The sequence below is a fragment of the Callorhinus ursinus genome, unplaced genomic scaffold, assembly GCF_003265705.2.
Source record: "Callorhinus ursinus isolate GAN/ISIS: 27379988/994484 unplaced genomic scaffold, GSC_fseal_2.0 scaffold11, whole genome shotgun sequence".
NCBI classification, from domain to species: Eukaryota; Metazoa; Chordata; class Mammalia; order Carnivora; family Otariidae; genus Callorhinus; species Callorhinus ursinus.
In genome coordinates, this window is record NW_027397073.1 from 44,849,965 (window position 1) to 44,867,589 (window position 17,625).

General features: G+C 38.0%; 1 protein-coding gene across 4 annotated transcripts in view; it reads right to left on the reverse strand.

Annotated features, from left to right (window-relative positions):
• TAF4B (TATA-box binding protein associated factor 4b) overlaps positions 1-12,482 on the reverse strand; it is a 126,073-nt gene extending 113,591 nt beyond the window's left edge. For 3 of the 4 annotated variants that reach the window (XM_025886782.2, XM_025886779.2, XM_073898385.1), the window contains exon 1: positions 11,657-12,482. In XM_025886782.2, coding sequence (XP_025742567.1) covers positions 11,657-11,999 — 343 coding nt within the window. In that variant the 5' untranslated portion in view covers positions 12,000-12,482. Of the gene's footprint in view, positions 1-3,731; positions 3,750-11,656 lie in introns of those variants that run through there. The other variant, XM_073898387.1, reaches the window with a different exon arrangement.
• Positions 12,483-17,625: the final 5,143 nt, after the last annotated feature.

Below are 17,625 nucleotides of genomic sequence, written 5' to 3' on the forward strand. Positions count from 1 at the left end.
CACTCAAGGGAACAGGGGGCAGTATCCAGAGTTGCTGCAATATATTAAATTTTTTTAAGATTTTATGTATTTATTCATTTATTTGAAGGGGGGCAGAAGGAGAGAGAGAAGCAGACTCCCCATTGAGCAGGGAGTCCAACACAGGGCTCGACCCCAGGACCCTGAGATCATGACCTGAGCCAAAGCAGATGCTTAACCAACTGAGCCACCTAGGCACCCCAATATATTAGTTTTGAATAACAAGTTACACAACATGCAAAGAAAAAGAAAAGTATGACACACAGGAAAAAAGGCAGGCAAGAAAAACCACCTATGAGAAGGACTGGCTATCAGATTTAATATCAAAAACTTCAAAGTAAACATTATAAATAGGTTCAAAAGACTAAAGGAGACCATGCTTAAACAAGTGAAGGAAGGTATGATGATATCATCTAAAAGAGATGATTGCTAGAAAGATAGATATTATTAAAAAAAACAACTTTGGTAGTTAAAAAATACAGTAACAAAAAAATCCACTAGAGGGGCTCAACAGTGAAATTGAATGAGTAGAAGATCAGTGAACTTGAAGATAGATCAACAGAGATTATTAAATCCAAAGAATGGAGAGAAAAAGGAATGAAGAAAAATGAACAGAGCCTCAGAGAAATGTGTACCACTGAAAGGCACAGCAACATAAGCATAATGTGAGTACAAGAGAGGGAGGACAAGAGAAACAGAGAGATAAAGAAACAGAAAAATATTCAAAGAAGTAATGGCTGACAACTCCCCAAATTTGAGGAGGAATAATCTAGATGTCCAAATAGTTCAACAAACTCGAATACATTCAAAGAGATCCACATCAAGACACTTCAAAATAAAAATGTCTGACTATTAAAAGAAAATCTTGAGAAGAGCAAGAGAAAAATGACTCGTTATTTACAAGAGAACCCCAATAGGATTAACAGCTGACCTCTCATCAAAACCAATGGAGGCCAGAAGGCAGTGAAATGACATATTCCACTTGCCGAAAGGCAAAAAAAAAAAAAAAAAAAAAATCAACCAACAATCAGATATTCATTTAAAATATCTTTCAAAATTGAAGGCAAAATAAAGACATTCCCAGATAGGGGTGCCTGGCTCAGCAGGTTAAGCATCTGTCGGCTCGGGTCAGGATCCCAGAACCCTAGGATTGAGCCCCATTTGGGCTCTCTGCTCAGCAGGGAGATTACTTCTCTCTCTCCCCTCCCCTCTTTTTCTCTCTCTCTGTCAAATAAATAAATAAAATCTTAAAAAAAAAAGACATTCCCAGATTAAAACTGAGTGGACTGGTTGACTAGCAGACACACCATTTTATGGTGAATACTAAATAAAGTTGTCCAGGCTCAAAACAAGTGATCCCAGGAGTAATTAAAATTCACATGAAAATGAAAAAGGGCACTGGGATAGGTAATTATATAATTTGACAATATAAGTAAATGCCTATTAATTCTGCTTGCTTCTCTTAATTTTTTTAAAGAAACTGTGTATAAAAATATGTATATAATTATGTTTTTGGACCCATAACATAAAAATGTAATATATTTGTGAATAACAGCAGAAAGGAAGTAGATGGGACTAAAGTTGTATCACACTAAGGAAATGACTTTGGTTGAAGACAAATGAAGAAAACCAGAAACAGTAACTAAGAAAGTAATAAATGCTATAAATATGTCCTTGTGCTCCTTTCTTCTGTCAGTTTCTTTAAAAAACATAAAGTTACATAAGGTAATAATTATAACAAGATATTGCTGGGTTTCTAACATATCTAGATGCAATATGTAGAGCAATAATAGTACAAAATAATAAAGGGGGAGGAAAATGAGCTAAATAGAAACGTTTCTATAGCTCACCCAACTAAGTTATTATAAATGTGAAATAAATTCTTACTAGTATTTATTACATATATATACAACATATATTAGATATATTTTGTAACCTCTAGAACCACTAAATATATATATTGAAAAATTATAAAGAAAACAAAGTGTCACACCTAGAAAATATTCACTCAATGCAAAGGAAAGCAGGAAAAAGGAACAGAAGAACAAAAAGGAGAGGATATATAGAAACAAAAATAAATGGCAGACCTAAACCTAACTATATAAATGACATTACATGTTAATAGATTAAATAATCCCATCAAAAGGCAAAGTGTCAAACCAGACCAAAAAAAATAAGGTCCAACTATATGCTGCCTACAGGAGACAATACTTCAGACTCAAATATAAAACAAAGTTGAAAGTAAATGGCTTATCATACAACAGCAACCGCAAGAAAGCTAGCGTGGCCATACTAATATCAGACAAAATAGTCTAAAAGTGTACTAGAGATAAAGAGGTGGCATAACTGATAAAACACCCAATGGATCAGGAATATTGACAATTATAAACACATATGCAACAACAAACAGCCCAAAATATATGAAGCAAAAGCTGACATAAAGGAAGGGAAAAACAGAAATACAACAATAATAGTTGAAAGACTTAAATACCCCACTTTCAACAAAGGATAGACAACTATATATATATAGATATATACATAGAAAGATATATATATATGATTATATATATATATATAAGATCAACAAGGAAATCAAATACTTCAACAATACTATAAACCAAACAAATCTAAAACACATCTATAGAATATTCCACCCAATAACAGCATTCTCCTTAAGTGCACATGGAACATTCTCAGTATAGACCACATGCTAGGACATAGAACAAGCCCCAGTAAATTTTTTTTATTTTTTTATTTTTTGCCCCAGTAAATTTTAAAAGACTGAAATCATACAATGTATAGTCTCTAACTATACTGGAATGAAATTTGAAATAAACAACAAAAAGAAATTGGGGGAACTCAGAAATATTTAGAAATTAATTACTCCTAAGCAGTCATTTGTCAATGAAGAAATCACAAGGGAAATGGGAAAATACCTTGAAACGAGTGAAAATGAAGACATAATAAACCAAAATTTATGGAATGCAGATAAAGCAGTGCTTAGAGGGACATTTATAGTTACAAATGGCAGTATTTAAAAAGGGGGTGCCTGGTGCCTGGGTGGCTCAGTAAGTTAAGCATCCCAACTCTTGATTTTGGCTCAGGTCATGATCTCAGGGTCACGAGATCCATCGAGCCCTGTGTTGGGCTCTGTGCTGGGTGTGGAGCCTGCTTAAGATCCTCTCTCCCCCTCTTCCTCTGCCCCTCCCCCACCACCTATTCCTCCCTCTCTCTCTTGAAAAGTAAGATTAAAGGGGCAACTGAATGGCTCAGTCAGTTAAGCATCTTACTCTTGATCTTAGCTCAGGTCTTGATCTCAAGGTCATGAGTTTAAGCTCCACTGGGTGTGGAGCCTACTTTAAAAAAAAAAAAAAAGGAAGATTCAAATCAATAACTTAAACTTCCGTCTTAAGATACTGGGGGAAAAAAGCAAAATAAAAACTAAAGCAAGCAGATGAAAGAAATTAATAAAGATTATTAGAGCAGAGGTAAATAGAGAGTATAAAAACAACTGAGAAAAAGAAAAACGGGTTCTGGGAAAAGACCAACAAAATTTAAAAACCTTTACCAGACTGACTAAGAAAAAATAAGATAAGGCTTAAACTACTAAAACCAGGTTTGAAAGAAGGGACATTACTACTACTTTATAGAAAGAAGGATAACAAGGGAATAATACTATGAATAATTGTAAACCAATAAATTAGATGACTTACATGAAATCGACAAATTCTTAAAAACAAAAAACTACTGTAACTGACTCAAGAAAATAGGCTCAAGAACCTAGGGGCGCCTGGGCGGCTCAGTTGGTTAAGTGTCTGCCTTGGCTCAGGTCATTATCCCAGAGTTCTGGGATGGAACCCTACATCGGGCTCCCCGCTTCTCCTTCTCCCTCTGCCCCTCGTGCTCTCTCTCTCTCTCTCAAATAAATAAAATCTTGGAAAGAAAGGAAAGGGGAAGGGGAAGGGGAAGGGGAAGGGAAGGGAAAGGAAAGGAAAGGAAAGGAAAGGAAAAGAAAAAAAAGGCAATCTGAAGAGGCCTCTAACAAATGAATTTAATTACTAATCAAAAAAAGTATCCACAAGATAAGCCCAGGTCCACATGGCTTCACTGGTGAATTCTACCAAACATACAAGGAAAAATTAATACTAATCATTCACAAACTCTTCCAAAAAATAGAAGGAAACGTTATCAACTCATTCTGTAAGGTCAGTGGTACCCTGATACAAAAACCACATAAAGACATCACAAAAATACTAGAGACCAATATACCTTATAAATATAGATGCAGAAAGTCCCAACAAGGTACTAGCAAAGTGAATATAGCAACACAAAAAAAGTGTTATACTCCATCAAGTAATATTTAACTCAGGGAGAAGGCTGGTCTAACATACAAACATTACTGTGAAAAAACATATCAGTATAGGACAAAAACCCCAGGATCATCTCAACAGATGCAGAAAAAGCATTTGACAAAATCTAACACCCCTTTTTTCATGATGAAAACACTCAAAATAGGAATAAAAGCAAACTTCCTCAACCTGGTAAAAGAGATCTACAAAAAACTCACACTTAACATCACATTTAATGGTGAAAGACTAAATGCTTTCCCCTTAAGATGAGGAATAAGACAAAGATACCTGTGATGAGAAATGAGACAAGAATGCCTGCAATCACTACTTCTATTCAACACTGTACTGAGAGTTCTAACCAGGGTAATTAAGCAAGAAAATGAAATAAAAGGCATCCAAAGAAAGCAGTAAAACCATCTATTCACAGATAATACAATCTTCTATGTAGACATCCTAACAAATCCACAAAAAAACTATTAAAACTAGTAAGTTCAGTTAGGTGGCAGGATACAGAATCAATGTATAAAAATCACCTGTATTTTTATACATTTGCAATGAATGACTAAATGGAACAAAGAAAACAATTCCATTGACAATAGCACCAAAAAGAATAATACACTGATAAATTAAACAAAAGAAGTACAACACCAATACTCTGGAAACTACAAAATGCTTCTGAAAGAAATTAAAGATCTAAATAAACGGAAAGACATCCCATATCTGTGGATCGAGAGACTTAATACCTACCTTCCAAGATCATTAACAGGATTAAATGAGATAATACTTTCAAGCAGGCTTCTGAATTTTAAAGTTAGCAATAGTAATAACTGTTATTAATACCAAAAGGTTCACAATCCAAACTTTTCTTCAACTAAATACTCAAAACTTCAGTAGGAAGTAATATTAGAATAGTTGAAGACAATACTGAGAATAAAATAACAAGAGCTCATCTAAAGTCAATGCTCTTCTAACTGAAGTGTTTATCTATCCCAAAGGTCCAGTTCTAATGAGCAACACGCTAGTGAAAAGGACTTATAAACATATAAAGGAAACTGAAAGTAGTCTCTTTTCTGAAAACCAGCTACCAAGTCTCTTTGAATCAAATCCTGATAAATTTGACTCATTTTCCAATCATATAAGGATAACCAGTTTGCCTACTTATCCTACAGACATGTTGAAAGAAAGTAAACATACATTAGGTTACAGAGCACCTTTCCTCTAAAAACATTAAGATGTTAAAGTGTAAAGTCGTCCTGTGCTCACTCTCTATCTGGTACATAATTTAACATACTACTCTACTCATCTGCCCAGTGAACTGCTATGTCCCAAGATGACTTTCCTATTTTGTCTTGGCTACAAGTTGATCTGGATGGTGGCTCTGACTGCCCAACTTCCTAGCATTGGTAAATACTTACCCTAAAAGGATAGCAGACCACACAAATCTAAGAGCCAGAAGAACTTTAGAACTCACCTATTATAATTTAATATCTATACATAATTGCCTGACTGGTGACCTTCTAGTCTCTACTGAAGTAAGTTTAGGGTTAAGAAGGTAGAGATGTACAAATGCCACCCCTTCACAAGTAGAGCAGAAATACAAAGTTATTCTTTAATACAGAACCAAAAATATTCTTCCCATAATATTCACTGATAGGTCCCTTGTGCAAGCATACAAAATAAGCCTACTTTCATTTCCACAGGGCAGTCCTTTAAACACTTAAAGGCAGACAAACATACCCAAAGTTGTTTTCTTGCTCAGGCACCAGGGCCCAAATTCTTTTAATTTTTTTATATCATGGTTTCCCTTACTGAGCTTAAAGTCAATTTTTTTTTCTCTCATCCCAATAATTCTTCGAATGAATAAAAGAAAAACTTAAGGGGCGCCTGGGTGGCTCAGTTGGTTACGGCTCGGATCATGATGGAGCCCCACGTTGGGCTCTCTGCTCAGTGGGGAGCCTGTTTCTCCCTCTCCCTCTGCCTGTTGCTCCCCCTGCTTGTGCTCTCTCTCTCTCTCGTTATCTCTCTCTCCCTGTCAAATAAATAAATAAAATACTTATTTAAAAAAAAGAAAGAAAGAAAAACTTCAATCAGTAAGTTTTGATCCCAGATTCTACTATCGGTTATGGCACGTCTTCTCTATTCTCCAATTACACAGTGGATTTGTCAAAACAGAACTATTTTTTTTTTAAGATTTTATTTATTTATTTGACAGAGAGAGACACAGCGAGAGAGGGAACACAAGCAGGGGGAGTGGGAGAGGGAGAAGCAGGCCTCCTGTGGACCAGGGTGCCAGACGTGGGGCTCAATCCCAAGACCCTGGGATCATGACCTGAGCAGAAGGCAGACGCTTAACGACTGAGCCACCCAGGTGCCCCAAAACAGAACTTCTATTAACTTTATTAAATTTCATCTTTTAAAAGTAGGATATGTTTTCAGGTGGTTTTACCTTCTTTTTAAGTTGCCATATTTGTTTTTACATGTCTTAGTTTACAAAAATAATACTGTTGGAGAAAAATTAAGCCCAGAATAACCTAAGGAAATTCTCAAAATCTCTTTAATTTCCAGGAGAGGTACTGTGTCTATTTACCACCGCATCCATGGTAATGAGCATAAAACCTAGTATACAGTTAGCACTGAAATGTGTGAGTAGGTTAAAAAACACAGAACTTTAAAATACTCGTATTTCCTTGATCCAGAAATTCCAAAATTCTTGGAATTTGTTATCTGTCCCAAGAAAATAAGACACACACCACAATCTAAATATAAAAACATTCTGTTTACTTTTATTTATAATTTTTTTAAACACAAAGGCATAAGCAACCTAAATGAATAGAGAAAAGATTAAATAATGGATTATGCATCCATTAAAATTAAACTTTTGAGGTTAGAACATACAAAATTGTCACTATATAATAAGTGGAAAAGAAGGATATAGAAATTAAATAACAGAATCCCAATTATGTAAAAAAAGAAAATAAAGGAAGCATCCACACATTTTTTTCCCCCCAAAGAGACTAAACTTTGGGGGGAGTGAAATGTTCTCCATATCTTGGAGTGGTGGCTATATCTTTGTCAAATTTTTCAAAACTTACTGTAAATGGTTTCCTTTTCAAAATAAATATACATGTAAAAAACTGTAGCTCCATAAAGTTTATATAAAAAAGGAAACTAAAAGATACACTCAAAATATTTGGGGTAATTTTTCTGTACTTTCCAAATTTTGAGTAACAGACATAAAAAAGTGGGGACACATAGACATTGAGGTTATTCCAAAATCCATCCTTCGAAATCATAATAAAATCTTTTAAAAAATAAATTATAGTGAATTTGGTGGATGCCAATATACATTAGATAAATAGCAACCAGAGTACCTATAGCCCAATGCTATACAGGTACCTTAAATGTTTAGGGCATGCCTGCTATGCAACTCTGTATTCCACAAAAATGGTGTTCTTTAGAGTTCTGTGACATGTAGACCTATATTCTTAGTTAACCCATATGATACTTCCATGAAGAAGGTATGATCCCATTTTGGACATAAGAAAATTGACATTGAGGATGAGGTTAATAAACCTGCCCCAAATCACAAACTTATTAAGTGTTAGAGCTGGGATTCAAATCCAGGTCTGTTGATTCCAAGGCCAGTGTTCTGCCCTTTATTGCTACACTTCACTGCTTTCCACAAGAGGCTAACCCACCAAGCCCCTTGTTATCTATAAATCTGATTAGCACACCTAGTCCTTACTCTGAACTAAACTTGCCCTGAACTAAACCTTCCCAGCTACTCTATATTATATACTTACTTTACTTCACAAACTAACAAGAGCCCTCTTAGGCACAGTTACTCAGTAAGTAACAAATCTATATAACATTATCATCCACCCATATTTCTCTAAACTTGAAGTCTATCTCTCTCCACTCAATTATAGGACTCATCTACTCTTACTGTTAATGAAAGTTAAGTCTGGAAAATTACTTATTAGATTTCATAGGTAGCTTATTTTTTTTTTAAGATTTTATTTATTTATTTGACAGAGAGAGAGCACAAGCAGGGGGAGTGGCAGAGGGACAGGGAGAAGCAAGCTCCCCACTGAGCAGAGAGGACCCTGGGATCATGACCCCAGCAGAAGACAGACACTTAACTGACTGAGCCACCCAGGCACCCCCATAGCTAGCTTTTTAAAATTAAGTATTAACATTGTTGATTATGCATTTTAACGATCTTTTGGGGATAAAATTTGGTAATCCTATGAAAAGATTACCTTTTGAAACAATTCCACTTCTAGCAATTTATCCTATAAAAAACACATTTACAAAACAGGCACAAAAATACACAAAGATGTTTATTATAGCATCATTTGTAATAACAGAAAGTAGTGCAAACCATATCAATATCTACGAATAGCAAAGTGGTCAAAACATGATGGTACATTGATATAGTGGACTACTTAGCAATATAAAAAATGAGGAAGATTTATAGTTACTAACATGAAAAGGATAACATTGTTAATAGCAATACTCTGGTGAAGGGGGTATTTTACGTTTCAGTAATGCTTTTTTTCTTTTACATGAGCACATGCTGCTCTTGTAAGCAGAATGAGCAAAGAAATTAAAAATAAAATGCAATGGTATGTGTAATGGTCCTTGGAATCCCTTAGGGGCTGCAGTCCTATTTTCCTCTTCTCTCTCCACATATACTAATGTGTGCAAATATTCAGGTGCCCTCTCTGAGCAAGGAACTTACTAGGTTCTGGGTAATGAAGTCAGCGACAGAGTCCCTACCCTCATGCAATGCCCTTTTGATAAAGCCAGGGTGGAAACAAGAACTGCTAGCTTATCCAGGAACTGGTTCAGGAATTTGAGAAAAGGTCCAAATCCTATGCTATGCCTGAGCATGAAAAAGTTGATGAAAAAAGACCGGAACCATTTTACAAGTAACTTTCACAGACTTCTGTACAGTACGACCATCAAGCAGAAGTTACCAGTTTATGACATAGCAGAAGCAACCAAATCCTTGATCATTATTCTCAAACAAGTGATAGAAGAGACACAGAATACCAAAAACAGAAAGAAGTGCAGTCTGGCCCCAAATCCCACATGTTCATAAAAGAGAAGACCAAGAAGATCAAAGAGATTACCAAAAACATTCGACAGAGTAATTTTCAGAGCTTTGCTATAGCTTCTTTCATTTCCTCACAATTCTGCCCCTTTTTATTTCCAGCCCCTGCTCCCTAGAAAAACCTGTGGTGCATATTTATACTTTTCAAAAACCACTTCTTTTCATTGAGGAAATTCTGAAGTAAACAGAAATCCAATAATTATTATCTTGGCAAAAGAAAAGCTGACTTCTATGTGATTAAACATCCCTGCGTAATAAATTACTAATCCTCAGGATATAAAAGAAATGGTACAAAACTTATAATTTTTTTAAAGTTACTTTAATCAGTGTTTCCATTTTATTCCTCAACTACTGGTTATCCTATTGTGCACCAATGAGAGCACAAAGGTCTGTATGGTCTTCTGCCACCCATCAGCTGAAATATTCCCAAAAGCTGTTCTTCAAAGTACCTCCCCACCTCCTCTGTAATTAACAATTCTTAAAGGCAATTTATCTCCTCTCTCCTGTAAGTTTTTCCACGGTCAGTAACCTAAAATGTTTTAGTGTGGTGCACACCTACGCTGTGGTCCTGGTTCCCAGCTGTATAGCTCGGCCAAGTTTCAGTTTTGGTTTCTTTGTATACAAAAGATGAGGCTCTAAAATTCTATGTCACTGTTTAGCCCTGATACTCAATGAGGCAAATCCTACACACACAATAAGTGGTAAGCACAGTATTGCGTAAAGAATAAACAGACCTGGATTCAAATTCCCTGACACCTATGAGGTGTCTGGCATTGGGCAAGTTATTTACCCTTAGAGACCTTTCCTTATTTCCTACCTATTATGACCAACGAATATAAATTATAAAAAGTGTATAACACAGTACGCCTTCGATTTGTTATGAGTTCCCACTTACCAAGTTTTTACTCTTGATAGTTTCTGTATTTTAATACTTTTTTGATTGTTTCCAAACAATCTTCACTGACTAGACAGGAATTTAGTTTTTAACAAATTAGGAGGTGATTTCATTCAAAAACATTCATAACTACTTTGTAAGTATATGCACGATGACAATTTAGAACTCGCAGAAAATGTATCCAGTGGCATACACAGCACAGCGATTAAGTGTATGCATCTCCTATACCATACAAAACTGAAAAAGAACTTCATCAAAAGTAAAGAACATAATCTTTCCACAATGTTCATGATTAAACAGAACATTAGCTACAAAAGAGCCCCTATCATTTTGCCAGGGGATACTAAAATCTCGAATCCAGTGCTTCACTTCTTTACCACCTTTGCAGGTCTGAGTTCCAATTACTGCTAAGCAAAATAAATAGAAGACGATAATAATTAAGAGTAGAATTCACTCCAAAGAATGTGATATGTGCTTTTTTTCCCCAATGAAATTCCAAGACTTTCAGCTGAGGAAAGAAAGAAGGTAGAACACTCAAATTTACAATATGCGGAATGATCAAAAAGCAAAATCTTTGCATAAATCATGAAACACAGCCCAAACATGTAAACCCTCGGATAAAAAGTAGTCACAGACTTATTAACTGTAGCATCACACGCTGCTTCAAATATAACAATCCTATGCCTCTGATCTGTCAACTCTGGCACTGCTCCCTATGAGAGGTATTCTTCTACTGAAAATTACAATCATCACACATGTAAAGATTGTGCAGGAAGCAGCATTATTCATTTCTGGTACTAGAAAAGCAGTGAACTTATTTTAGCTTGCTTAAATTTAAAATTATCTTTCGACCTTAACACACAAGAACTTATTAAATAAACTTTTTTTTAAAAAAAATATAGCTGTCTAAGCGTGTGGATATATAAATTGGTCTCTTCTCCACATAAAAATAAAAACTTTAGCTATATTCTACCTTCTCCCTCCTAGAAGCCAGTGCCTCAAAGGCCCTCCTGAATATACTGCTCCAGCGTTTACTGTATATCACTTGGGTGAAGAAATTCTTTCCTTAAATATGGAAAGAACTATGCAGTAATGATTCAAAGAGGCTATATTAATTGTAAAGCCAAATCACTGCCCTGCAAAGTCGATTATGACAGGTTCTCTCGGCTGAGTTTTTTAGAGCTACCAGCAAGAAGGCACAATCCGGAGCTGCGACGTTTCCCGTGTCGCCGCTGGCTGGACCGATGGGTAAGCTGGAAAAGGTGATCGACGTACCTGGAGGAAGCTGCAAATTAGCAGGCAACTGGATTGTTGTGGTGTTGGGGGCTTTCACAGCGACTATCTGAGGAGCAGGCAGCGGGGGGCCGCTGCTGAGTTTAGGAAGAGCACTGACAGGAGCCACTTTGGTCACCAGGGTCCCCACGGGGGACCGCAGGGGCTGGGACACCGTGGACTCCACGCAGACACTGACAGGAGCCTTAGTCACGGCGCCCAAGGCCACCGGGGTGCTCTCCACACGGACAGGCACAGTCCCAGCGGGGGCCATCGTCACGGTCCCGGAGGCGCTCACACCGGCGGGGGGAGCGGCGCCGGCCGGTTCCGTGAGGCCCGCGGGCATCCCCAGGTGGATCAGCGGCAGCTGCGACGCTGCCGTTCCGGGAGCAGAGGCTAGGGGAGGCTTGACAAGCGGCAGCCGACTCCAGAGCAGTTCCGGCTCCACAGCATCGCTAGGGAGAGGCGCAGGGGCCGCGACACAGAAGTCAGTGACGGGCGCCGGCTGGACACCGAGACCCGCGCGTCCCGGACTTCCCTCTGGTACGTGCGGCCCCGGCTGCAGCGACACCTGCTCTGCCGCTCGCCGCTTCCTCAGCGGCGCTCACACGTGCGCCGGCTCAGCCCCGCGCCTCAGCATCGGGTCCCGCAGCAGCGGAGCCCCGCTGCGGGGTTTCCGGAAGGGCGTCACTTCGGCTCCCACCACCCAGCAAAACTCTGCGCCCCAGTTCCCCCGCCAGAAGTTTCAAAACTACAAACCCGAGCGCCCCTAAGCCCCCTACACACATTCGGCGTGGCCCCGCCGCGCGGCCACGCCAGCCATGTTTATATAGCCACGCGGAGACCTCGCGCACGCGCACAGGCCGCCGTCGCCGCCCCGGGCTTCCCCCGGAATCCGGCCCTGTCATTGGCCACGGACTGGAATCGCGCTCGTGACGTCATTAGGGACGGCTCCAGAGGGCGTTAGAATCTTCCCCGGCATCAGGAGGAAGGAGGGTCAAGTTGCCAAAACCCTACCACGTGGGAGGGGCAGACCACACTTGGAAAACTGCGACATTCGGGTTCCTCTTCTTGGTATCCCCAGTGGTATGTTCCTTTAAAATCCAAGAGTGTAATTTCCACACGCTTTTACTTTGAGGAAAAAATGGGGACTGGCTTCAGAGAGCGGTAACTCCGTAAGACTTAATCACGCGTCCTCTGTTTTTCTGCGAGCTTTGCCCTAAAGCGTCGCAGAATGAGCATTACAATTGATATTGTGAAAAAAATTGTCCATTTCTTTCTTTTAAATGTTTAAGAATGGCGTATAATTTTATAGCCTGTAAAATATGCCTATTTTCCTATGACTTTAGAGTTGAACTGCCCCAAGGGAAAATCGTTTTCTTCCTTTGGGCGGCTCTAGATACCTCTTGTCACCTCTAAAGGTAAATTGTTTACATTTGTATCTCCTTGAAAAGTGGGACAGTGTCTTTTGATTCCTACATCCTCAGATTGTAGCAATTAGATTTTAACTGCAATCCTAAATATTATTTGAAAAAGTGAGAAGTGTTTGTTAAATGAATCAGTAAGTCCAATTTACGGGAAAACTTGCTCCTTAGAGATCTAGTTAGAGAAGATGCCTTGATTTCAGGCTTTTGTCGAAAGATTATGTTTGTAGGAACCGACACTATAATGGAAGGAAATTTTGCAAGTAGGCAGGCTAGGTGTACAGCTGCTAGTTTTCTCCCTCCCTGTACACTCCAATGGACAGGACCTACTCACAATCCACACACTTCACTACATTTGCTGTCTCTCCCATGTCAACCAGTCCAAATCAAGAAACCATCTTAGGATTCAAATCATTTACAACCTTCCCCATTCATGAAGACTAAATGATAACGTGGCCTCTTGAAAACACAGTGGAGTTGGGGAGAGGGTAAATTTATGAAGGGCCCCTTGTGTGCTGGTCACTAAGAGGTATTTTGTTTTTAACAGCCATTTCATTGTATTGACTTAAAAACTGCAGTTAAAAGAGTAATTTCCAAGGAACTGGGATCCAAAAGTCTATATGAAACCAAAGTACATCTCTTTCCATTATCTCCACAAATGTCTAATTCTTCATATATCCCATATGCCCCTGGCAAAATGCCTTGCATATAAAAGTGTTTAATAAATATTTGCTAGATGATTTAAATACATCTATGCAACATTTTCAGTGAAGCAATAAGGTCTAGTGGTTTCGAATCTCAGATCTACTTTTTACTAGCTGGGCATATTGTTTAGCCTTGTTTTTTTCTCCATAGAATGTAATTCAATAAGTACTGGTAGAGGGAAGGCTAGGAGTTTGCTCTGAGGACTCTCCCTTTCTAAACTTTCATTAGACCCCACCCCCAACTCACATACTTTGTTTAGACATGTAAATAACCTCAATCCAGTTACAAGGAGGCTTGGCTGAGGAAGTACACTTTCTCTTTAAAGTGACCTTGAACATTTTGTTCTAATTGTTTATGTTTGCTCTATTATTTGTCTCTTTGATAGGAACTTTAATTTTCTAGTTGAAAATAATATACTTTTTACCCAGCACAAGTAACTACTGTCTTGAATTTGGAGATTAGTAATAATTATGTTTGCTACATTTCCTTTCTACAGAAACTTATATTAAAACAGGATATGTAGGGAAGCAAAATGCATTTTATCTCTCTATGTGAGAAAAGACAAAAATGCAGGGGAAGATTATACCTTGATTTTTATTATGTTTATCTGTTGAAATATTTGTAAAATTAAGGATGTTGAAAAATACTTATTAAAAAAAGAAAAATACTTATTAATTTACCTTCTGTCTTAGTCTGTTCAGGCTGCTGTAACAAAATACCACAGACTGGTTTTTTAAAAAATTGAATTATAATTTACATACAATATTATATTAGTTTCAGGTGTATAAATAACAGCGATTCAATATTTTTACACATTACGAAATGATCACCTTGATAGGACTAGCTACTGTCACTATAAAGTTATTATAATATTAATGACTTTCCTGTGCTGTATATTACATCACCGTGACATGATTTATTTATTTTGTAACTTGATGTTTATATCTTTTTTTTTTAAGATTTTATTTATTTATTTGACAGAGAGAGACACAGCGAGAGAGGGAATACAAGCAGTGGGAGTAGGAGAAGGAGAAGCAGGTTTCCTGCCGAGCAGGGAGCCCGATGCGGGACTCGATGCGGGACTCGATGCGGGACTCGATCCCAGGACCTGGAATCATGACCTGAGCTGAAGGCAGACGCTTAACGACTGAGCCACCCAGGCGCCCCGATGTTTATATCTCTTAATCTCCTCCTCCTAGTGGGGATTAAGTGATGGGTGGCTCATAAACAGCAGAAACTTATTGCTCACAGTTTTGGAAACTGGAAATCTGAGATCAGGGTGTTGGAATGGTCAGGTGAGGGCTTTCTTCCAGATCACAGACTTCTCCACAAGTCCTCAAATGACAGAAGGAATAAAGAATCTCTCTGGATCCTCTTTTTTTTTCTTAAGATTTTATTTATTTATTTATTTGACAGAGAGAGCGAGAGAGGGAACACAAGCAGGGGGAGTGGGAGAGGGAGAAGCAGACTCCCTGCAGAGCAGGGAGCCTGATGCGGGTCTCGATCCCAGGACCCTGGGATCATGAACCTGAGCTGAAGGCAGACACTTGACAACTGAGCCACCCAGGCTCCCCACTCTGGATCCTCTTTGATAAGGTACAGATCCCGTTCATGAGGGTCCCCTCTCATGATTTAAGCACCTCCCAAAGGCCCCACCTACTAATACCATCACATTTGGGAATTGGGATTTCAACATAAGAATTTTTGGGAGACACAAACATTCAGACCAGATAGGACCTTCTGAATGAGGGACATTAATTCATTAAGTCATTAATTGTCCAAATACTCTGCTCATCAACTCAGGTAATGGAATAAAACTGTGAACAAACACAGAATTTATATTTCCAAATTTTAGTATTTACACACACACATGAACACACTTTAATTTGGGCAAAACCAAAGGCTAAGGGTACAATTACCGGGTGGACAATGCAAATTACTCTTACTATCCTTTTGATTTTCCGTATGTCTACAGTCTCCTCAGAAAATGAGTAGAAGTTTACTACTCTGTAGAATTTAAACAGGAAGGTTTCTTTGTGAAATGAAATCAGCTGAGAACTCTGCCTGAGAAAACCTAACTATTTGGCTAAGATGGTTATGGCCTCAGCTTCAAATTGAGTCAGAAACCAATGGCCTCAAGCTCTATACCTTGAACCTGGTCCAGTATCTGTGCTTTTATATCAAGAGATTTAAATACTTTTCTGCAGAACACGTTCCTACAACACCATTCTGTCATTCCTGTCCTCTTAAAGGAATGCAGCTTAAAGTCTTAAGAAGTTTGACTTCATTAATGACTTCCATTTTTTTATGCCTTCACTAAAGGTTTAATGAAGTCTGAGACACTTTTAATGCTCCTACAAAAAGTGGATACGACAGAAAGATCCTATCATAAGAGATGCATCACACTATGGACTACGAATCAGCCACTCAGATTTATACTTGTAGAGGTACATTAATGGAAAAATGATCATGGTATATTGTTAAATGTAAAAAGGAGGTTATACAATAGTATAGAAAGAATGATTCCTTTTTTTTGTAAACTAAAAGAAAAAAATTTAACTAAAAAGCAGGTAAATACATGCTCAGAAGAAAATCTAGATTATACCCCAGTGGGCGCCTGGGTGACTCAGATGGTTAAGCGTCTGTCTTCGGCTCAGGTCATGATCCCAGGGTCCTGGGATCGAGTCCCGCATCGGGCTCCCTGCTCCTTGGGAGCCGGCTTCTCCCTCTGCTTCTCTCTCTCTCTCTCTCTCATGAATAAATAAATAAAACCTTTAAAAGAAAAAAGAAAATCTAGATTATACCCCAGACTGTTAGCAGAGGACATCTGTTTGGAGACATTATAAGTGATCATTTTCTGTTTATATTTGTGTCTTTTCTAATATATTTACATAATCAAAAATTAACACAACGGTTTTCTTAAAATATATAATCTTAGCAACAACTGAAATCTTTTAAGTAGAGCTAAGTATTCCCTGGTCTCCTCCCCATAGCACTCGGGAAACCATTGAACGTTATGAAGCTGGGAAACTATATTAACCTGCTTAAGCTATGCCAGGCAGAAGCTTACGACACTGCCCTAACCTAGCAGGATGGGTGTTTTCTAAAAGTGTGAATACTGCCTTCCTTTCATTTCATATTAAGTGTAGAAAAAGCAATGACTTACTCAAGAAGCCATAATCTCAGAAATAATCTTTTATTTTCTAGAAGATTCTGCAATCACAGAACTTTTTACTTGTATTGCTGATTTTAGCACTCATTTTCTTGAATTATATCTTCTTAGACAATCTTCCTCCCCACTCCCTTCAGTCAGTCATTCATATAACAAGTGTTCTCCCCCAGTGTTCATTGTATGCTTACTGCGTGCTTGGCAGTAGAGAATATATCAGTGAAAAAAAGAAAAGACAGAAATCCCTGTCCCTGTGAAGCATACATTCCAGTGGAAACAGACAAAATGAAAAAAAAGTAAATTATAAAAATGTAAATAAAAAATGAAAAGGTAAATTATATGGTAGATTAGATAGTGATGCATGTCCTGCAAAAGGAAGTCAAACAGGAGCATAGAAAGAACTGTTGATGATGGAAGAAGAAAGAAAGGGAAGGCAGCAAAATCACACCGGGCCTTGTGTAGGCCTGAGAAGGATTTTGCTTTTTACCCTGAGAAATGGAAAGGCATGGGGAGATCTTGAGCAGCAAAGAAACATTATCTGACTTATATTTTTAAAACTTCATTCTGACTGCTCTATGAATAGTCCAAGAAGGCTAACTGGATAGGATAATTATAGGATAATATACCAGGATAATAATATAAAGATAATTGTAGGGAGACTACTTAAGGAAGCT